Source organism: Onychomys torridus, chromosome 17 (assembly GCF_903995425.1).
Source record: "Onychomys torridus chromosome 17, mOncTor1.1, whole genome shotgun sequence".
Classification (NCBI taxonomy): domain Eukaryota; kingdom Metazoa; phylum Chordata; class Mammalia; order Rodentia; family Cricetidae; genus Onychomys; species Onychomys torridus.
Genome location: NC_050459.1, coordinates 765,417 through 788,432, shown reverse-complemented (window position 1 = coordinate 788,432; position 23,016 = coordinate 765,417). Strand labels below are relative to the sequence as shown.

The following is a 23,016-nucleotide window of genomic DNA, read 5'->3' as shown; positions in this document are numbered from 1 at the left end:
AGACAGGATCTCTCAGTGAACCTGGAACTCATCAAGTTGACTAGGTTTGTGGAACAATGAGCTCCATGACCATCCACTCCCCACAACGCTGGAGTTACAGGTGTGTGATGCCACTCTGGCTTTCTACTTGAGTGCTGAGATATGAACTCAGATCTTCATGCTGTAGACCAAGCACTTTACCCAGTGAACCATCTCACCAGCTTGGTTTTACAAAATTCTACGATTCTGACACATCTAGGGAACTTTTTAATTCCTCCTTAGAACTATTTGATTCCCCTTGGTTCACAACATAGAGGTGGACTGTCCCAGTTCAAATCCCAGCTTCACCATGAACCAGCTGTGTGACTACTGTTAGAAGTTACCTAATCTGGTTGTGAAGTTCCTCAGCTATCACAATGTGGAAAGGTTTGAGGAATGAGTCCACCCAGTAGTCAGATGTCCTGGCAGCGGCAGGCACTCAATTGACAGGAACATGAGAACAACAAAATCAGCAGAAATGTCCATGAATCAGGAGCCCGCAAAGCAAGACAGCCTGGCATCAGGGGGCAGGGGGGGGACAGAGGAACTTGAAAGATGGGGTGTTGCTCTCCTACACTCGGCATAGGTGGAAAGGGCATAACAAAATGGATTTATTGTGTAAGTTATTGGCTTTGAAAAGGCACTCATAATTTGATCACACCATGAACACATCAGATTGTTCTGCTATGGAACCCCAAACTTTCCAACTCCCACCCCCGCAAAAAAACAAAACAAAACAAAAAACCTCAGCCATTAGTTATCTGGCACAAGACAGGCCATGTGAAAGGTGCAGTCCCTCCCTCAGGCTCTTCCTCAATTCATGGGCTTCCTTTTTTCCCCTTCCTGACCGAAAGGACATTTAGAGAACACTAGCTGATAAAAGCTGAGGTTTCCAGCAGTCCCAGGCACCAGGGGACAGCGGTGATCATGAGTGGCTCCACGGAAGCCAGGATGCAGCAGCTGGGTTCTGTGGGTGAGTCTGGCCTGGGATGTGGGAGCATGGTGAAGGAAACCAGTTGGGGCGGCTTGGAGTTGAGCCTGCCCAGGCTCTGACTAGAACTGTGTTCCCTCAGAGGATGAAGAGTGGATGGTCAGTGGTACCATGTGTTCTAGAAAAAGCTCCAGACTACGATCAAATTCTGGAATCAAGAGTTTGGCAGGTACAGCAGGGTGAGGGGCTGAGGCAAAGTGGAAAGCCTTCCCCAGAGTGGGTCTTAAAAAGAGCTGAAAGCTAGAACTCTAAACTTCTCTTTCCCGGGAAGATAGAGACTGGAGCAGGGAATCATGGGCCACGGGGAACATTGGGGGAGGTGGCTAGGGGAGAGATCACAAGCTGTGGGAAGAGAAGGCCAGGGAAGAGAATCGTGGGCCATGGAGAGGTGGAAGTTGGGACAGGGAATTGATGGTCCTAGGATGATAGATGGTAGAGCAAGAAATTAAGGGTCCTGAGGAAACTAGGGTAGGGAATCGAGGGTGTAGAAAAGTGTAATATGGAGCAGGAAGTCACAGACCATGAGGAGACTGAAGCCAACAAAATGAAATCACGGACCATATGGGGGTGGAATCTGAGAGTCTGGATTCACGGCCGGTGGGAGGAGGATGCTGATTACTTGTTCTGGAATCAGCATAAGGCAGGAACATAATCATACTTAAAAGTCCACTTTTTCTCTGGCAGGATGCCTGAGATACAGCCAAACCCCCTTGGTCCTGCAGCTGCTCTCCTTCCTGTTCTTGGCTGGATTCCTGCTGATCATTCTCATTCAAGGTCAGGCACAGTGGAGGCCTCTCTGACCCAGTTCTCCAGCTAGGGCCTTCTCTAGGTCTAGAAAGGTGTCGTCCCTGCCCCTGGGACTGGACGTTCCTCCTAGGAAACTGTTACTTCTTCTCCAAGTCCCAGCGGAACTGGAACAATGCTGTCAAGGCTTGCCAGGAAGTGGAGGCTCAGCTGGTCATCATCGAAAGTGATGAAGAGCAGGTACATCTGGTGGGATGCCGTCCCGGTCTGACCGTACACCTGGCTCCTGACCCCCTGGGATTAAGACAGTTTGCCAGAGTTACGTGAGGGAAAGAAGTAACGAGTTGAAATGGGGGGATTCCAAGCCCTCAGCACAGAATCATGTACTAAATATTGGTGAGTGTTTGGGAGACACCTGAAATGCAGTAGATATCATCTCTGTGCTGGTCAGTATTTAGCCACCTGCTCTCTGAGAGACAAAAGTCTTGGTATGCAGGCTGATAGCTCAGGAGACAAAGGTGCTTGCCACTAAGCTTCACAGCCTGAGTTCAATTCCTAGGACCCACGTGGTGAAAGGAAACAACTGACTCTTTTAAGTTGTTCTCTGACAGACATACCTGCACTGTGGCATACGCATGACCCATCCAAACAGACATATAAGTAGACGCAATTAAAATTTAAAAAAAAATTAAGTCCTGGTGTGGGGCAGCATCACAAGCTTGAGGTTCAAATCCAAAGAAAAAGGAGGAATGGGATGAGATGGCTCAGCAGGTAAAGATGCTTGCTGTAAAGCCTGGCTCCCTGAGTTTGATTCCCCCATGGTAGAAAGAAAAAACAAACCTCCATAAGTTATCCCCTGACCTCTATGTATGTGCTGTGGCATGCGTACCCACATATACATATGAGGTACACACTCATACATACATATATCAACTCTCACACACAACGTGCTTGCCAATTCCCCGGGTGTAAATATTCTCACCATGGGTAATATCAAATTTATAATGAAGTGTCACTGAAGAACTAAAAAGAAGGGCCATACCTCTTAAGCAACCATGAATTAGTATGATCTGCTTCCAGCACATGAAGGGCAGTCATGAGGAAATTCTATTGACTTACTTAGAGTTCTTTTGTTGTTGTTGTTGTTTTGTTTTTTCAAGACAGGCTTTCTCTGTGTAGCTTTGCACCTTTCCTGGAACTCACTTGGTAGCCCAGGCTGGCCTCGAACTCACAGAGATCCGCCTGGCTCTGCCTCCCGAGTGCTGGGATTTAAGGTGTGCGCCACCACCGCCCGGCAGGAATTCTTAAGAGAGATCCTGCAACATTAGCAGATGTAGGTGGAGAGGCCAGCTGTGTGTTTCCTTTTTTAAAATATAGTGTTATTGTTTTTAGACAGGATCTCACTCAGTAGCCATGGCTGATCTGGAACTCAGAGAGATGCTGTGGAGTTCTGAGATTAAAGGCATGTGCCTCCACATCCAGCCAGCGGGGTATCACCCTGTGCCAGAGTGCATGTGCCCATGGTCTCCAGATGTAAAAAGAGCTAATATCATCGGAGCACACATGAGTGCCCATGGCCTGGAAAAGAGGAAGGGAGAGATGGGGTTACAAGCAGAACTTCCTGCGAGAGTTTGTGGAGGCACGAGCTGAAAGTGGGAGAAGAGGTTTCCCTGACTCCTCCTCTTCCCCTCCAGACCTTCCTGCAGCAGACCTCTAAGGCTAAAGGACCAACCTGGATGGGGCTGTCAGACCTGAAGAAGGAAGCCACATGGCTGTGGGTGGATGGCTCACCTCTGGCATCCAGGTAGATCCAGGAAAAGGGAGCAACCGTTAGAGTGGGGTGGAGACAGGTCTTTGATGCTCTGACTTGAGCTGTTTGGGGCTCACTCCCCTCTCCCTGGACCCTTAGGAATAAGAGCTGCCCACATTTGCTGAAGGAAGGAGATCTTCCTGTCCATGTACATAATGAATCCCCCCAGGAAAGAGCAAGAGAAGCTCCCCCTGAGGGGTGTGGGTTAATAGAAAATACAAAATAAAGTAAGGCCCCTGAGTAAGGGGACTATTACCAAGGGAAGATGGCATGCTGGGTTGGGTACATAAGTGTGTTTATACAGTAGCATGATGGAGCCATGGGTTCCATCCCCAGCACTGCATAATCTGGTATGTGCTCCATGCCTGTAACCCCAGCACTTGGGAGTTATCAGGAGAAGAATCAGAAGTTCAATGTTATCTTCAGCTACATATTGAGTTCCGAGCCAGCCTGGGCTACATGAGACCCTGTCTCAAAAAGTCTTTGGAAAGGAAAAGTAAAAAGGAAGGAAATGGGGAGGAAGGAAGGGGAAAGGAGGTAGGGGAGGAAATGGAGGGAGGACAAAGATAGCTTAAAGGTAGTTTATAAAGATGCTCCCAGATCCCGCAGCCTGACGAGAGATGATGGGAAAGAACCACAATAAGCCAGAATATTCGGGAGGGGCACACAATGGAAAGAGCACATATGGACTTTGGTGTCCATGCAGGGGGACAGGAGGGACAGGCTTAGTATCTATTAGTTTGCCATTTCAGGGTCCTGACCCCGAGCTGTCTGGTGCTTGGCATGGGGTAGGTGCACTGCTGTCCAGAGTGCAAGAACCCAGTAAGGAAGTGGAGTCCAGATTGGTTGGTTTACATTTGAAAACCACGCTCTCTCAATATAAAATATAACCAGAGTCAGAATTCAAAGCCGCCCTACTCAGGTGTGTCCCTGGATTCAGAACAAGGCCCATCCACCATATGCATTCTGGGGGATGTGAGACACTGAGTTCCAGAAAGCTAAGAACATGGTTCACAGCATGCCACTGCAGCAAACTAATGTTTTATTAACTGACTATCCAGATTCCAGAAGTATTGGAATAGAGGAGAGCCCAACAACGTTGGGAAAGAAGACTGTGTGGAATTTGCTGGGGATGGCTGGAATGACTCCAAATGTGAACTCCAAAAGTTCTGGATCTGCAAGAAGTCTGCAACCCCGTGCACTGCCAGCTGAGAGCCAGCTCATCTCAGCTTCTGCTTCCACGCTGTTCTGACAGTTGGACAGACGTGTCTCAGGCTCATGCCAGCTCCTCTTCCTGCCTGTTGGCCTTAGTATGTTGACAGTGCTCTGAGATTCCTCGTCCTCCTTGTGTCTCCAAGTTTCATTTCTGTTGCTATGATAAAATGCTCTGACAAAAAGCACCTCAAGGAAGAAAAGGGCATATTTTGCCTCACATTCCAGCTGACAGTCCATCACCGGACATCACAGGACAGTCAGGATGGCAGAAGCCTGAGACAACTGGTCACGTCACATCAACAGTCAGGAACAGACAGAAATGCATGCCTGTATGCTCACTCCCTCGCTTGCTGGTGCTTAGCTCAATTTCTCCACTCATACAGTTTAGGACGCCTGCATAGGGAATGGTGCCATCCATGGTGGGCTGGATATTCCCACATCTGTTCATTAAGAGAGTCCCCCACACACATGCTCACAGGCCAACCCAATGTAGGAAGTCCCTCATTGACACTCTTTTCCTAGGTGACTCTAGGTTATGTCAGATTAACAATTAAAGCTAACTATCACAATGGGACTGGCTCTCTGGCTTTCAGGTTTCACTGGGCTTAGGGCTCATGGTTGTCTCTCACCTTAACACTACTTCAATATAGTTAACAGATATGGGATGCATTCAGAACCTGAGTGTTTTCCATTAATTTTCTCTGTCTTTCTTGCTGAGATCAGAGGAGTGTGTATGCGTGTGTATGTGTGTGTATGTGTGTGTGTGTGTGTGTGTGTGTGTGTGTGTGTGTGTGTGTGTGTGTGATGTACACATGTGTGTTGATACATACACTTGGAGGCCAGAGGAAGACATTGGTATCCTCCTCTATAGTTCTCCTCTTTATTCCTTTGAAACAGAACTTGGAGTTCAGTGTTTTTCAGCAAGGCTGGCAACCTGAAAATTCTGACATCCTCCTGTCTCCATTACCTCCATTACCTCCATTACCTCCATTACAGGTGCAGGTGGCCGTGCCTGTCCTTTTCCAATTGCTGGTCTTGAGAGCTCAGGCTCTCTTGTTTACACAGCCACACTCCTGTCCTCAGCCCTCGGTCCCTGGTTAGGGATTCTTGCCTCCTGTTGCTCAATAAAGCATCCTGGAAAAAAAAATGCAAGTTGAGGGGAAAAGGGGTTATTTGGCTCACAGTTCTGGGTTACAGCTCGTTACTAAGGGAAATCAAGGCAAGAGCTTGAGGCGGCTGATCACATCACATCCAAAAGAAAGACTACATAAATGCACACATGCCTAGCTTTTCCTACTCTTCCACGGTCACCCAAGCCTCGAGAACGCTGCTGCCCACATTAGGACGCCTCAACTGACTTAAGACGTTCCCTGCAGACGTTCCTTCAAGCCCACCCAAAGCAGACAATCCCTTGTAAAGGCTCTTCTTCTAGGTTGTGTCCAACTGACAATTAAAGCTAACCATTACATCATGTTGTCTCTGCCTAGTCCCCTGAGACGTGATCTTATCCCTGTACACTTTCCCTGATCGGCTCAGTTTCCATCAACCTGCCTGAAGCCCTTTAGCTGGGAACCTTTTCTGGTCTCTGCAGCTCATCATGCAAACTGAAGCATGGCAGCGATGATTCTTCCCATCCATCCCTGACTTCCAGGCACTGGCGTACAAATACATCAGCTCAGCAGTTAAGAGCGCTCACTGCTCTCCAGAGGAGTCCAGCTTTCCCCATGTCTCCAGGGGAATCTATCACCCTCATATGGCCTCCATGGCCATTTGCACTACGTGAGGTGAACATGTGAATGTATGTGTTTGCGCACACACACACACACACACCACAAATAAAGACTAAATAAAGTAATAAATACACCAACTCTCTCCTCTCTTAGAGATGTCATGGTGGATACTAGGAGGATCTCCCAGAGGAAAGCATGTTTTCCCTGCTGCTAGACATTCTGTTGGAGGCAGCTGTTACCTGTCAGCCTGTGTTAATGCTTAGACTTCTTCAACATGAGACTTCCTGCCTGGGGCAGCTCAGGTGTGTGATACAATGCTGTCGTCTTTTCTGTTTCTTAGTTCCTCTTTTTCTTAAGAAACGTGTTAGCATTACTTTATCCATGTGGTATCTCGGATGCATTTCTCTTTCTCTTCAGTCCCAAGTAGTCCTTCTGATATTATCCATGGGGCTGGCTTGTGTTAGATTATGGACCTGCACCTTTAAGATGCTTCAGGGTCTAACAGCCTGAGGAAACCAGGCCACTCCCACTCCTAAAGCTGACAAGGGTAGAAGCCATGCCCAAACAAAGGCGATCTAGTCTTGCCTTGCCTGAAGCAGGGGTGGGGGTGGGGGCTGGGGTGTCCCTAAAAACTTTGGGACTGGCCGAGCCTGAGAACAAATTCCCTCCCTACCTCTGCAGCCCCGACCTTGAGTAATGATCAGATTTCTGATGCCAGCAAACCATGTATTAGCCATCCCCTGATGTCTCCCCTCCCTCAACTCCTCCCAGAATCTCCCCACCTCCCGACCCACCCAACTTTATATTCTCTCCCCCTCTCTCTCCCTCCAAAAATGAAATGAAAATCAAAACAAATAAGCAAAAGACCAAATAAGACAAAACAGTTATGAAACGAAACCGTTTGTTCTGTGTTGGTCAACTATTTCTGGGCACGGAGCATACCGGGGAGTGCAGCGGATAGACCCAGCAACACTCCACTGGAGAAAACTGATCTTTCCCTTTGCCAGTGAGTGACAGTTGCAAACACCTCCTTGCTGAGGGGTGGGATCCTGTGTCCACTACCCCTCTCAGTCTTGGGACCTCCATCTGGTTTGAAGCTTGGGGTCTCTTTTGCACACCTTCCCACCAGCTCACTTGAGTCAGATAGATCCCTTCCTAGATGCACTTGTGAATACAATCTGCTTGCACCATTGCCTGAATATTCTCCTCCTTGTCCCTGAGCTTCTCTCATAACAGCTGTTTCTCTGTTTAGCAGCTGAGCAGCCAGACACGTCCTTAGCCTGTTGTTTTGTTTGTTTGTTTTTGTTTGTTTTTTGTTTTTGTTTTCTAGTGAGGTGTTCCTTTCTCTCCTGCAATTATGACAGGTAGCTGTGTTTTATTTCCATGCTATTCATCATCTGTATTAACATGATATTCCACAGAAAGCAATGTTTATCATAGTTTTATCACAGTCGCCCTACCCCCCAGTGTATTCTCAGTACATCACCAGTGTATCCAACATATCGCCCCAACATCCCCAGTGTTCCCAATGCTCAGTCTTTGGTTCCAGATTATGTCACAGAGTGTCTCTGCCATTCTTTGTCTGTTGAGGCCCTGCCCCCACTTCTCCACAGCCCCTTTCATGGATTCAGCTTTGTGGTTGTAGTTAAGCATCCAGGGCTAGTGAGGTCGCTCACTGGATGAGGTCACTTGCCACCAAAACTGAGGACCTAAGTTCAGTCCCCAGAGATCCACATGGTGGGAGGAGAGAACTAACTCACCACAACTTATCCTCTGGCCAACATGTGGATGTTTTGCAGCCTGTACAGGTGTGGGAACACACACACACACACACACACACACACACACACACACACACACACATGTACGTACACACATGCACACACAAATGAAGTAAAGGAAAAATAATCAGATACCCACAGTCACCATATCATTTCGTTTATGAACATATCTTCCCTTCCATGTGAGCATTTATAAAAATCATATATTTATTTCACACTTTCCAGTGATTGTCATAGAATATAGAGGACATCCAAATACCTTTAGCAAGCGAGCTCAGCGGACAGAGGTGCCAAACAAGCTTGATGACCTGAGTTTGATTCCTACTCCTGTGGTGGAAGGGAAGAGTGATGGACATGTATAGATTGTTCTCTGTCCCCCACATGCCAGGTCTCTCATGTTCTCTCTCTCTCTCTCTCTCTCTCTCCCCCCAGTAGACATATCCCTTAAGTGTTCCAGAACCCTATAAAGGTTTTCTGATTTTTCTCAAGCCCATCACCCACTCCGTTGTCCCTACACTTCCTCCTACACTTCCTCCTACACTTCCTCACACTAGTGTTTCCCTGCTCTACCTTGCACAACAATGAGCTGAGTGACAAGTTGTGCTAGACTCTACAAAAGAGAATTTTTCAGAACCGAGTAAGATGGTTCAGCAGGTGCCTACTGCCAAGACTGATGACCTGAGTTTGAGCTCCGAGACCCACAAGGTGGAAGGAGAGAACTGACTTGTCCTCTGACTTCTACGCATGTACCATAGCATGTGCACCATAGCATGTGCTTGGGCTCTCTCTCTCTCTCTCTCTCTCTCTCTCTCTCTCTCTCTCTCTCTCTCACACACACACACACACACACACACACTTTGACTGTAATCTTGCCTATTGTCCTCTCTTATCTCATCTCCTTCCCACAAAGCCCTATTTTTTCCCAAGAAGCCCCAACTTTTTTTTCTTTATTTCTTATTACATTGTTGTGTGTGTGTGTGTGTGTGTGTGTGTGTGTGTGTGTGTGTGTGTGTGCCTGTGCAGGGCAGCATTCCATAATACACATGTGCAGATCACAGGACAACTTACAGGAGTCTGTTCTCTTCTTCCCGGGGATTGAACTCAGGTTGTCAGGCTTGGTAGTGCATGACTTTACCACCCACTCCTGTTTTCACGTCCCACACCTGGAACTGGAATTTTGTTTAGTAACCAGTGGCTTCTGGGAGCATCATTACCCACCTATGCTGGATGTCTTCCTTCAAACACACTTTGTATTATATTTTTAATCAGCTTACAAACTACTGCAATTCCAGATGACTTTTTTCATCCCTCCTTTGCTTAGGTTAACCCTCACCACCCCTACAAACCTCCCTATCCTCCTCCTCACCCTCGTGTGGACCTTCCCACGGCCACTATTCTCTCCCCACTGTAATACTGTGTGTGTTCTTTGAGCCCATCCTTGAATGCCATTTCCCCACCCAGTGGCCCCTCCTAGCTTCCTGGTCTTTACAAGCACAAGCTATCCAGACATCTAAAAATTGAAGCTAAGATCTGCATACGAGAAGGAACATGTGCTGTTTGTCTTTCTGGGTTCGTATCGCCCTATTCAGTATACTATTTTCCAGGGAATTTACCTGTGAATTTCATAATTATGGCTTTCTCTACAAATGACTCAAACTTCACTGTGTATTTGCATCATAATTGCCTTATCTATTCATCAGCTGAGGAACATCTAAGCCGATTCTGTTTCATAGCTTTTGTGGACAGAGCCGCGATGAACATGATGTGCAAGCGCCTCTGCTGTGGGAGAATCCTTTGGGTACATTCCCAGCAATGGTATGGTTGAGTCAGATGGCAGCTCTAGGTTTAGCTTTCTGAGGACTCTCCATGCTGCTTTCCATAGTGGTTGAACCAGTTTGCAGTCCCGCCAGCCTTGAGCAAGTCCTTTCCCCACATCCTCATCAGACTTCTGCTGTCCCTTATTTCCTTGATCTTAGCCACTCTGACTGAGGTATCTCAGCATGGTTTTAATTTGCATTTTCCTCCTGGGTAAAGATATGAAACATTTTTTTTAATGTTTATTTCTCTTTGTTCTTTGTTTGGGGAGTTCTGTTTGTTTTTTTTTTTTTCTTTTTCTTTTTTTTTTTTTTAATTTTTATTTTGGAGCTGATGATCAAACCCAGGGTATAAGTACACCCTCCCTATGCCCATGACCTACCTGAGTCCTGGTGTGTAAGTATAAAAATACCCCTCCCTATACCCGTAACATACCTGAGTCCTACTATATAGGCATAGGTATACCCTTCCGATGCCCATGACCTACCTGAGTCCCAGTATATCCATCCCTATACCCATGTTCTTAAGAACACTCTCTACTTTTCCCTTGGGCAGTTTTAGAGTTTCAGGTCTTATACTGAACTCATGGTCCATTTGAAATTTAGTTTTGTGCAGAATGAGAACTAAGGACTAAGTTTCCTTCTTTTGCAAGTACACACCCAGTTTGACCAGCGCCATTTGATGAAGAAGCTGTCTTTTCTCCAATGTGTATTGTTGGCTTTTTGTCAAAAACTCAAATGGCTATAGCTCAGTCTTCTATTCTATTCCACTGATCTGCTTTTGTGCATGTGCCAGTACCACGGTGGTTTTTACTACTATGGCCGGGGCAGCAGTCACTGAGGCTCCTTCTGTAAGATCCTTATTGACAAACTCTGTCACTTTCCCAGAAGATGTCCTTAAAGCTGGTTTGCCAGCATCTCACACAATCTGTTCAGGCCTACAGCTGTGGCAGTGGCTGTAGCTGTGGCAGTGGTGGTGGCTATGACAGTGGCAGTGGCTGTGGCAGTGGCTGTGGCTGTGGCAGTGGCTGTGGCTGTGGCTGTGGCTGTGGTTGTGGTTATGACAGTGGCTGTGGCAGTGGCTGTGGTTGTGGAGGTGGCAGTGGCTGTGGCTGTGGCAGTGGCTGTGGCTGTGGCGGTGGCAGTGGTAGTTTCTGTGGCAGTGGCTGTGGCGGTGGTGGTGGTGGCTGTGGCGGTGGTTGTGGAGGTGGCAGTGGCTGTGGCTGTGGCTGTAGCAGTGGCAGTGGCTGTGGCTGTGGTTGTGAAGGTGGCTGTGGCGGTGGTGGTGGCTGTGGCAGTGGCTGTGGCAGTGGTGGTTTCTGTGGCAGTGGCTGTGGCGGTGGTGGTGGCTGTGGCAGTGGCAGTGGTGGTTTCTGTGGCTGTGGTTGTGCTGGTGACTGAGGCTATGATGGTGACTATGACTGTGACAGTGGCTGTGGCAGTGGCAGTGGCTGTGACTGTGGTTGTGGAGGTGGCAGTGGCTATGACAGTGGCAGTGGCTGTGGATGTGGTTGCAGAGGTGGCAGTGGCTATGACAGTGGCAGTGGCTGTGGATGTGGTTGTGGAGGTAGCAGTGGCTGTGGCGGTGGTGGTGGTGGCTGTGACAGTGGCAGTGGCTGTGGCTGTGGCTGTGGTGGTGGTGGTGACTGAGGCTATGATGGTAACTATGACTGTGACAGTGGATGTGGCTGTAACAGTGGTGGTGGCTGTGGCGTTGGCTGCATTGGTTGCAGTGTCTATGATAAGTCCCTTAAAACTGTTGAAAATCATATTTAGAAGGTAGTTTGACAATATGACCACTTAGCAAAACAGCAATAGTAGGTTTTCCCCAGGGTCTGTGGCCTCTCTGACTATGATTTTTAGCAAGATTTACAATACCAGTCATGAATTCCTTCCTGAAGAGGAGAGCTCAATGCAATAATAAACAGTTGGTTACTCTCATAACAGCCATGCAGCTATTGCACCAGTGAGCTCATCTTTAAAAAAGAAAATATTTATTTTATTTTTAATTTTGTATGTGTTGGGGTGTGTGCATGTGGGTTCAGGTGCTGTCAGGTACCCTGGAGCTGGAGTTACAGGCAATTGTGAACTGTCTGGCACTGAATTTAGATCCTCTGAAAGAACAGTATACATTCTTAACCAATGAGCATTTCTCTAGCCCCAAGACACATCTACCTTTTAAAATGTCAATATTGACACATTTGACACTACTATTACATTTTACTATGAAGGACATCAACATTAGAGGATCCTGACTGAAAGGCATATAAGAAATCTGCACTGCATCTTGGCATAATGCTATAAATCTGTAACTAGTACAAAATGGGAGCTTCTGTTCTCAGAAGGGAAAGAGTTGCACTTGTGGTAAAGATTATACAAGGCTATGATGTTTAGGTTTAACTAAAACTTGGCAAACCTAGAAGCACCTAGGAAGGGGGGCTCAACAAGGGATTGTCTACACTGCACTGATCTGTGGGAGATTGTCTAAGTAACTGACATGGAAAAAACCCAGCTCACTGTGTGTGGCCCATTCCCCAGTCAGGGATCCTACACTCTATAAGACTGTGAAAACTGAGTAGAGTGCAGACAAGTATTCCAACATCACTTACTCGCCTCCCCTCTTGACCACAGATGTGATGTGACAGCTGTCTCAGGCCCCTGCCCAGTGAGTTCCTTGTAATACTGAACTATAACCTGTAAGTGTAAGATGAAGTTAGCCCTTTCTCCCATGAACTGTTTTTTGTCTGGATCTTTTTATCAGAACAGAATGAAAACTAGAGCAAATGATAAATAACTGAACTTCAAAATTGTAGAGAGTTAAAATGTTACAGGTCAGAGCAAAAAAAAAAAAATGAGCCATGTTTAGTCCCTCTGAAAACTATTGTTGCCTGCCTCTGTATCTGATCTACCATCCTTATGACTACCAAAGTTTTTAAAATGTATTCTTAGAAGACCACTAGCTTCTGTCAGTCCAAGAGCAGTGGAAGTTTCCCTGTTTCAGCTGGACCCACCCACCTGTGGTTCCCTACCTTCCCTTTGTTCTCCAACTAGTAAAATCTCACGTGGCCTCTTCTACAGTACGACATTGTAGCAAGAATCTTAAAAGTTCTTATTATCGAAAATAAACCTGGAGCAAGGTATTGGGGTGAACGTTGGAAGATCAGAGAAGCAGAACAAGCCACAACTTCCTCACTTCACCAGTTCCTCAGCTGATCCTGTTTCCTCAGACTGGAAGCTTCTGTGTCCTCATCCAGAATGAATCTCAGCTGAACTGCTGCTAGAAGCCTAAAAGCTTAACCAGGTTAGTTCCTGGTCCTCAAATCTTATATACCTTTCTGCTTCCTGCCATCACTTCCTGAGTTACCTCTAGTTACCACGCCTGGCTGTTTCCAGTGTGGCTTTGAACTCACAGAGATCCAGATAGATCTCTGCCTCTGGAATGCTAGGATTAAAGGTGTGTGTGCCACCATTTTCTGGCCTCTGTATCTAGTGGCTATTTGGGGGAACACAATATCACCACAGAACATGGTATTGAGGGCGACCTGGGACCTGGTCACTCATAGTTGACCCCAGATAGAAAGTTTACTTTATTCTAGTTCCCGTTTCCTTCAAGGTGAGAGCTGTGTTTTTGAGGCAACAAAAGTTAACTGTGGTGGCACGGATGTGTGGGTTCACAAGTGTCTGGACTGTGGAATAAAGACCCAGAGCACCTTAAGAATGAATCTAGCCTTTCCCGGCTGCATGGGGACCCAGCCTCTAAGGACTGAAGCACTTTCCCTTGGCCCAGCACATTTTTATTTTTCTCTATATTTACAGTTTAGCCAGTTGATTTCCATATGCTCAAAACCACCTGAATGAAGCCTCCAAAAATACAGTGCCCAGTGCAAATTTCTCGATTCATCAGGTACCACAGTTTTCTGGGTTTCCTGAACCGAGTTTTTGCATAGGCTTGTATCCTTGGGAAAACTCTCAGACAAGAGAAACCAAAGATGGATTAGGGTTAGGTGCTACTCTCTGGAGCCAGCCTAGCAGGAATGCTGCCACAGTTAACATGCATTTTTAAGTTCATAAAATAAATGCAGGGCCAGAAAATATACTCACTGATCATGGTTCGTGCACACACTTTCTGGTGCTGAGGTTTTATCACATGGGTAGTGAGGTGTGGAGGCTTTCATGCCCACCTAGACACTTACAGAAACATACACTACACCACTCCAATAAAAATTTCAAATATTTCCATAATATTGAAGTCTTTTTATACCTCAACCCCGGGTCAGTCTCTGTCTTACTCATTAAAATCATCTCCATTTCTAATGAATAGCAAAGATCCGGGGCTGGGATGATGATGGTTTAGTCAGTAGTGTTTGCCACACAGCGTGACGAACAGAGTTTGGATCCCAGTGTAAAAATCCAGGCATGGCAGGAATTACAACTGTAATCCCAATATTGGGGAGGCAGAAATAGGAGGATTCTTGGGGGCTCACTGGATAGCCAATCTAACTGAACCAGTCAGTTCAAGGTTCAGTGACAATCTGTCTCAAAAATAAGGTGAAATGGGTCGGCAAAATGGTTCAATTGATAAAAGCACTTGCCTCTAATCCTGCTGGCCTGAATTTGACCCCCAGATCCCACACAGTGAAAGGAGAGAACTAATTCCCAGTTCCCATGGGTTTCTTTGTTACCCATGAAGATGTTTCCAGTTTGTGAGAAGCAACAACAAAAATGGGTAGCCTTATTCCACTTGATATGTGTTGACCATTAGGAAATCCCCGCCACCCCCGCCACCCCCTCCCACCCCCCCACCCCCGGTTTACAATGAAGACCGTAGAGTCAGATCACCTACGTTCAAATGCCAGATCGCCGTTAAATGGCTGTGTGACTATGGGCCTGTTACATAATCTGGCTGTGCAGAAATGGAAAGCGGATCATGTGTTACAACGTAGAGGGGTAATCGGGTGTATCCACAGCAAACACTGCATTAATAGGAGTATGGTGATTCCGCGAGAACATCAAAATCAGCAGAAACCACAGTGAGTCAGGGTGCCAGCAAAGCACGAACACACAAGTTGGTGTGGGCAGAGCTACCGGGAATGTGGGTCAAGGCTCTCAGCACAAGTAGAAAGGGCATAGCAAAGTAGGTGATATCTACAGGCTATCAGCTTGGGTCAAGGCATCTCATAATTTGTCACAACATGAATAAATCAGATCTTTCTGCTACACGCTCCAAACTTCCCAGACTTCTCCCTAAAAATTCTTGGATTATCTGGCACCAGATGTGCTGTGTCAGGGGTACAGCTCCGCCTAGCTCTTCCACACTCCCACCCAGTTCCCTTTTCTCTTCCCATCAGAACGTCTAGGAAGTAGGTATCAGCGGATGACAAATAAAGGCTGTGGTCTCTGGAAGTTCCAGACACGAAGCAAGAGCAGTGATCATGAGCCGCACCGTGGAACCAAGGGTTCAGCAACTGGGCTCCCCAGGTGAGGATGGGCTGGGGCTGTGAGAGTGGCTGAGACGGGTGAGGCGAGGGAGACCTGAGAGGCAGCTCATAGTTGAGCTTGCGCAGGGCTCTGACTGGTGCTCTATTCCTCCAGAGGATGAAGATTGCTTGATCAGTGGTACCAGGTATTCTGTTGTCGACTCTGGATTACGACCAAAGTTTGGAATCAAAAATTTGGCAGGTACAACAATGGTGAGGGGCTGAGGAAAAGTAGACGGCCCTTCCCAGAAGTGGGTCCTGGGAAGTTGGAGTCAGGACCGTAAGCTTCTCAGTCCTGAGAAGATGGATGCTGAGGGGTGGAATCCTGGGCCATAGGTTGAGGCTGAGAATCCAGACTCATGTGCCCTGCAGCAGCAGGAGGATGGTGCAGTAAGTCTGTCTTGGGCTCAGGCTGAGGCAGGGGCACTATGACTCTAATACCCTGACCTTCTGTCCTGCAGAGTATCTGAAGTACAGCCTCAACCCCTTGGTCCTGCAGCTGCTTTCCTTCCTGTTCCTGGCTGGGCTCCTGCTGATCATTCTTGTCCTAGGTCAGACACACTGGAGGCCTCAGCTCTCTGATCCAGCCCTGGGGCCTGAATGGAAACTATGGGGGGTGCAAACAGTAACACAACCTTTAGTGGCTTCTAGGAACTCCTCAGAGACACCTCCTCACCTGTGGCTCGTTCTCCTGCTGCCTCACCCTTCTCTGAGCCTCTAGTTCCCTGGCCTTTAAATGTTATTAACCCAGGACTGGAGAGTTGGCTCAGCAGTTAAGAACACTCTATTCTTCTAGAGGACATGGGTTTGGTTCCCAGCATACATGGTGGCTCATAATCATCTATAACTCCAGTTCCAGGGTGTCCAGCACTCTCTTCTGACCACCTCAGGCACCAGAAAAGCACCTGGTGTATATACATACACACATGCAGGCAAAACACTCATACACATAGAACAAAAATAAATAATACAAAAATGTTTAAAGACATTGGGCAGAAGTTGTTCTAGACACGGATAGAAGCATGTGTCTGAACTCTTACCTGCTTGTGAAGCTGAGATAGGATGAGAACATATCCCCAGGATATGAAATCAGTGATGACATAGTGAGACCCATCTTTAAAAAAAAAAAAAAATGACACAATGTCCCAAGGGGCCCAGGGAAGACCATGGAAAAAAGTAGGATTTAATAACTACAGGGATTTTCTTTCTTTCTTTCTTGGCTAAGTCTCCAAGGTCCCCAGTTCCCAGGATCAGGACAGAATCTACCAGGAACTCATACAGCTGAAAACTGAAGTGCATGGTGAGTGACTGGAAACAAGAGATCCAGGGCCTCAGATCCCCAGGAAAGAGGAACCAATTTCCTTTAGGCATCTGACTGCTTTGAGCCTTAATTTTTGTCTCTGTGAATTGAGATCACAATATAACACTGAGAAAGGAACTTGGTATTTACAGGGCCATGTACACAGTAGGCACTCAGTGTTCAAAGGAATCATGTGAAGAATAGACAATGTTCACAGGATCCATTCACACAACAGACATTCAATATTCAAAGGGATTATGCACACAGTAGGTGTACAGTATTCACAGGGGCTATCCACACAGTAAGCACTCAGTGTTCACAGGAGTCTTCCACACAGAAGGCACTCAGTCAAGCTAGTCCTAGCCTCTGTTCTGAAGTCTAGGCTCTACTTCTCTGTGTCTGGAGAAGATGGGTTCATGACTTCTAGATTCTTCTGGGTGAAGAAGAGGATAAAGAAACACAGAGGGGAAGGGGCTCCCCAGAGTGCCACAGTGAGGAAGGGTCCTTAAAGGTTGAAGAGAAATGGGAGCATGGGCTTCTAAGTGTGTCCATCTGGTCTGCTTCCCCCAACAGATGGCTTGTGTCAGCCCTGCCCCAGGGACTGGGTGTTCTTCCATGCCAACTGTTACTTCTTCTCCAAGTCCCAACGGAACTGGCACAACTCCATCACTGCCTGCCAGGAAGTGGGGGCCCAGCTGGTCATCATAGAGACTGACGAGGAGCAGGTACACTGGTGGGGTACCACCCTTGTCTGGAACACATCTGGCTGTGGTCACCTGAGAGGGAGACCATCTGCCAGACAAGAATATGAATGAGCAAGACGCTGCTTTTCTGCTTGACTAGAGAAGGGCAGGAATGAGGGGTCCCACCTACTCTCCGAGGAGCCACACACAAGACTTGAACATTGCTGAATGCTTTGAGGATGCCTAAAGTGGGATTGCCACCCTGTGCACTGGGCAGTATTAAACCCCTTCCTCACCGAGGGGTAGATGTCCTGCTACAGCAGAAACTAGGGAAGTGTCTGTCAGGAAGGTGCTTGCCTGGCGAACACGAGGACTTGAGTTTGGAACCACATTTTGAAAGCTGGTTGTGGAGTTTGGGGCAACAGCTCAGTGGGTAAGAGTACTTGCTGCTTAAGCATGAAGACCTGACTTAGGAGCCTCAGCATCCATGGGCAAAATCCAAGCGTGGTCACATGTGCCTCTAAGCGCAATGTTGGGCATGAGGCCTGCAGACAGGGGGTTCCCTAGGGCTTGCTGACTGCCAGCCCAGCTCCAAGCCCAGTAAGAAATCCTCATTCAAGAGAACTAAGTGGAAAGCAATACTGTAGGATGCCTAATGTCTCCCTGTAGCTCTCTGAATGTGCACTCACGGTTGCAAACACCTGCACACACATATGCATGTACACCACATATACACGCACACACATACACACACAAAGCCAGCTATCATGCCCACATTTAAAAAATATGTAATATCTTTATTATTTGACTTTTTCATGCATGCATACAATGCATTCTGATCCTGTTCACACGCACCCACTTCTTCCTTTAACTCTTCCTGAATCCATCTCCCATCCCCTCCCAACCTCACGCCCCCTCCCTTTTTGTATATCTCACTGAGTAGGTTTATGTTGCCCACATACTCATGGACATGGAGCCAACCGCTAAAGCTTGGTCTGCCCAGCAGTTTTCAAGAAAACTGACTTTCCCTCTTCCCCCTGAAGCCGTCAACTGTCCTAGCACCTCATGAACACCTCCTCTCTCCATGCTGCAGTGTTAACAAGCTGGTTGCGTAGGCAACCAGAACTGCTGTGAGTCCATGAGTCCAGCAGTCCTGCCATGTCCAGGCCTCCCCAGCCTCTGGCTCTTGCAATCTTTCTACCCTCCTCTTCTGTGATGCCCAGAGCCTTGAGGATAGGCATCATACAGATGTCCCATTTGGGGCTGCACCCTCCACAGACATGTACTCCCTGCATGTGACCAGTGTGACATTCTTTCTTAGGCACCATCCACTACTCAAAGAAACTTCTCTGATAAGGGCCGAGAGTTACACTAATCTATAGGTGTAGAGGCATGAAGATGGTTTGATAGTATTCCCATTTAGCAAAATAACAGTATAAGCCTATAAGCTCCCCAGCCAAGGGTTCTCGGCCAGATTTAGAGTACCCAGTATAGCATGAATCTTAATAAAATCAAACCTGAGGCCAGTTATTGGGGTGAATACTGGAAGATGAGAGAAGCAGAAGAAGCCAGAGCTTCCTCACCTCAGCCTGAAAGTTTAACCAGCCAAAGGCTTCTACTTTCTGGTCCTCACGCCTTATATACCTTTCTGTTTTCTACCACCACTCCCTGGGATTAAAGGCGTGAGTCACCATGCTTGGCTGTATCCTTGAACAGATGGATTTCTGCCTCTGGAATGCTAGGCTTAAAGGCATGTGCTACCACTGCCTAACCTCTATGTTTAATATTGTGGCTGTTCTGTCTCTGACCCCAGGTAAGTTTATTAGGGTGCACAATATTTCGGGGAACACAATACCACCACAACCAAGCATATGTTTCCTCTTGTGGGGGGGCCCTTAAATCCAAGCAGAAAGCAACTGGTCACCCCCACAGCATTCATGCCGACGTGGCACCCACGGGTATGTCTTGCCAGGCCAGCTACTACTGCAGCTGGTGTTCACTGCTGGGTAAGGCTGTTGTTGACTCTGCCCCTAGCAGCCTGTGTAGCCCTATGGGTACTTCCAAAGCTAGTAGACCCCACCTTCAATGCCTGCGCTGGGGAGGCAGAGACAGCATATCCATGAGCCTGGCTGAGCAGCTAGTCTACTTGATTTGGTGAACTACAGGTCCAGCGGGAAATTTATTTCAAAAATAGAAGGCAACTGAAGAAGACACCAAATGCTGACCTCTGACCTCCATATCCATTGGCACATGCATCTACATTCACATATGCCAGAAATATGTACACAAATATACATACAGACACCACACATATGTAAAAAAAAAAAAAAAGCAGTCTTAATGCCTAGTGATTCTCATTTCCTTGGTGTTTATCCTCATCAATGGGACATCACCCAGTGCAGAGTTGGACAGAGCTGACGTGCATCTTTAGCAACCATGCACTGGTACAAATGCTTCCACCACATTAAAGCTATTCACCAGTGAACTACTACAGACATGCTCAGAACTCCCAAGACAGCCTTGCCACTTTGCTAAGCATGTTGGGAGGAAAGCCAGCCATGTATGTCTATGTGCCATAGTCGGTCTGCCTGTAAGATACATACATATATGCACATCAAGTTGAGGCAGGACTGAGCTCCTCCCCCTGTATCATGGCTGAGCCAAGGTAACCGCATGGGGAACAGGTTCCTGCCCCAACTTGATGTGCCATGCTTTGTTCAAGCCCATGGGAGACCTGCCCATGGCACTATAGAACAGAAGGTGGAGGTCGGATTGCAAGTAGAACTTTCTGCAAGAGTTCAGGGAGATAAACTCTCTTCTCTTCGGACTCTTCCTCTTCCCCTCCAGACCTTCCTGCAGCAGACTTCTAAGGCTAAAGGACCAACCTGGATGGGGCTGTCAGATGTGCATAATGAAGCCACGTGGCACTGGGTGGATGGCTCACCTCTGTCACCCAGGTAGGTCTAGAATGAAAGCTACACTCTGTACAGCGGTAGGGGTGTCTCTGACACTCAGACCTGAGCTGTCTTTGGGGCTCACCCTACCCCTGGCCTTTTAGGAGTAAGAGCTGCCCACATTTGCTGATTGATGAGAGGAGATCTCCCTACCCATGCACATAACGAATAGCAGCAAATCCCCCCAGGAAAGCAGCAAGGAAAGCTCCCCCCAGGGGTGTGGGTTTAGTGCAGGGTATTAATAGAAAATACAAAATAAAGCAAAGCCACTGGGTGAGGGGACTATTACCAAAGCAAAGATCAGGCTAGCTGCTGACTGTGTGGCTGCCTGACATGCATAAAGCCCTGGTTCAGTCCCCAGCACCATGCACCAACTGTGGTGCTGTTACATGCCTGTGATCTCAGCTCTTGGAAGGTAGAGACAGGAAAATCAGAAATGTGAGTCCATCTTTGGCCACATCATGAGTCCGAGACCAGCCTGGGTTACATGATGTCTCAAAAAAAAAAAAAAAAAAAGAAGAAGAAGAAGAAAAAGAAAGAAAGAAAGAAAGAAAGAAAGAAAGAAAGAAAGAAAGAAAGAAGAGATGAAAGGAAAGGAAGAGGAAGGGAGTCCATGTGCATCGAGGAAGGATGTGAAGGCGTTGAGCATCTGGAAGTTAAAACTGTAGATTGTAGTGTGCCACTGGCGTAGACTGATGTTCTGTGGACTGGTGTCCTAGTATTTATTCATTCATTCATTCTTTCCTCCCTCCTCCCTGTCTGTCTGTCACTCTGTCTCTATCCTCTTGTCTCTCTCTCTCTTTCTCTCTCTCTCTCTCTCTCTCTCTCTCTCTCTCTCTCTCTCTCTCTCTCTCTCATTTGGTTTTTGGTTTGTTGTTGTGATAAAATATCCTGGCAGAATCACCTTTAAGGAAGAACAGGTTTATTTGGCTCACAAGTTCAGGTTAAAGTCTATGTTTGACTTCACTTCCACATCTGTAGTCCATCAATGAAGGAAGTCAGGACAGGAACTCAAACAGGGTGGGAACCTGGAGGCAGGAGCTGATGCAGAGGCCATGGAGGGGTGCTGCTTACTGGCTTGCTCCCCATGCCTTATTCAGCCTGCTTTCTTATAGAATCCAGGATCACCAGCCCAAGGATGTTCCTACCCACAATGGGTTGGGCCTTCCCCCATCAATCACAGATTAAGAAACTGTCCCACAGGCTTGCCCACAGCCCATCTAATGGAGGCATTTTCTCAGTTTAGGCCCCCTCTTCTTCAATGACTCTAGGCTGTGTCTAGTTGACATTAAACTAGCCAGTACGCAGTCCTTTCTTACAGGGAAGTCAAAGCAGGAACTTGAAGCAGCTAGTCACAACCACAGTCAGGAGCAGAGAGAGAGGATGGCTACGCTCCTTGACTCATTTCAGGCACCAGCCGATGAAATGACTCCACATTCGGGTGTTTTCCCATCTCAATTAACCCAGTTTTTTAAATCCCTCATAGACATTTCCACAGGCCAGCCTGAGACTCTGTGCCCCAGTTACTGTAGACTGTGTCAGCTTGACAACGGAAACTAACTGTCACACTGACCTTGCAGCTTTGTGCAGTATTGGAATAAAGGGGAGCCCAACAATGTCGGGGACGAGGACTGTGCAGAGTTCTCTAGAGATGGCTGGAACGATATCAAATGTGACACCCTAAATTTCTGGATCTGTAAGAAAGCTTTAACCTCATCGTGCACCACCAAATGAAAGCCAGGTCATCTCAGCCTCTGCATCCCAAGCTCCAACACCAGGCAGATGAACTCGACTCATGTCCATGCCCCTTCTTGTCTGGTGGCCTTGGAATGGTAATAAACGCGAGTATTCTTCTCTGACAGAGATTCTTTTATGGGTTTGGGCCACTGCTTCCTAATCCTGCTTCAGTGGGCGGGGCAGGGAGAGTGGCTCAGGTTTCCTGTGGCTCAGCTTTCATGGTTGTCCCCTACCTTGGCAAGTTAATATTGTTACCAGATATAGGGTGCATTCAGGACCTGTGTGCTCCACCTTGGTAAAAACTCTGCCCTCCTTGAAAAAAAAAAAACAACAACAACAAAAACAAAAACAAAAACAAAAACAAACAAACAAACAAAAAACAGAGCATTTTAGTTGTGATGTCACAGCTGCCTTTTCCTTGTGATGTCACTGCAGTGTACCCTGAGCCTCGGTCCCACACTGCACACTTCCTATGTTCCTCCCCCACCTCCTGTGAGCCCTTTGGCTGGTGTCTTACTTTTCCTGCTCTGACAAAACACCTGTCAAAACCGACTTGAGGAGGGAGGGGTGCACTTGGGCTCCCGGTTTGCAGGTGCAGATCCATCGTGGAGGCGAAGGCATGGCGCAGGAGTATAAGGCAGCTCACCTTGCCACTGTCGTCAGAGAGCAGAGATGAACGCTGATGCTCAGCTCACTTTCTGCTTTTCCTCAGTCTGGGACTACAGACCATGAAATGGTGCCACCTATATTAGGATGTGTCTT

General features: G+C 47.3%; 2 protein-coding genes across 2 annotated transcripts; both read left to right on the top strand.

Moving 5' to 3' along the window:
• Positions 1–926: 926 nt before the first annotated feature.
• Positions 927–5,327, top strand: LOC118569072 (CD209 antigen-like protein B). Its single transcript, XM_036166784.1, has 6 exons — positions 927–991; positions 1,092–1,178; positions 1,694–1,783; positions 1,815–1,993; positions 3,448–3,557; positions 4,625–5,327. Exons 1-6 carry the CDS (start codon positions 946–948, stop codon positions 4,773–4,775), a joined length of 663 nt encoding a protein of 220 aa, XP_036022677.1. The 5' UTR covers positions 927–945; the 3' UTR covers positions 4,776–5,327.
• A 10,208-nt stretch (positions 5,328–15,535) lies between these two features.
• LOC118569080 (CD209 antigen-like protein D) lies at positions 15,536–22,251 on the top strand. Its single transcript, XM_036166794.1, has 7 exons — positions 15,536–15,581; positions 15,696–15,782; positions 16,042–16,131; positions 16,806–16,880; positions 17,454–17,605; positions 20,411–20,520; positions 22,098–22,251. Exons 1-7 carry the CDS (start codon positions 15,536–15,538, stop codon positions 22,249–22,251), a joined length of 714 nt encoding a protein of 237 aa, XP_036022687.1.
• The last annotated feature ends 765 nt before the right edge of the window (positions 22,252–23,016 follow it).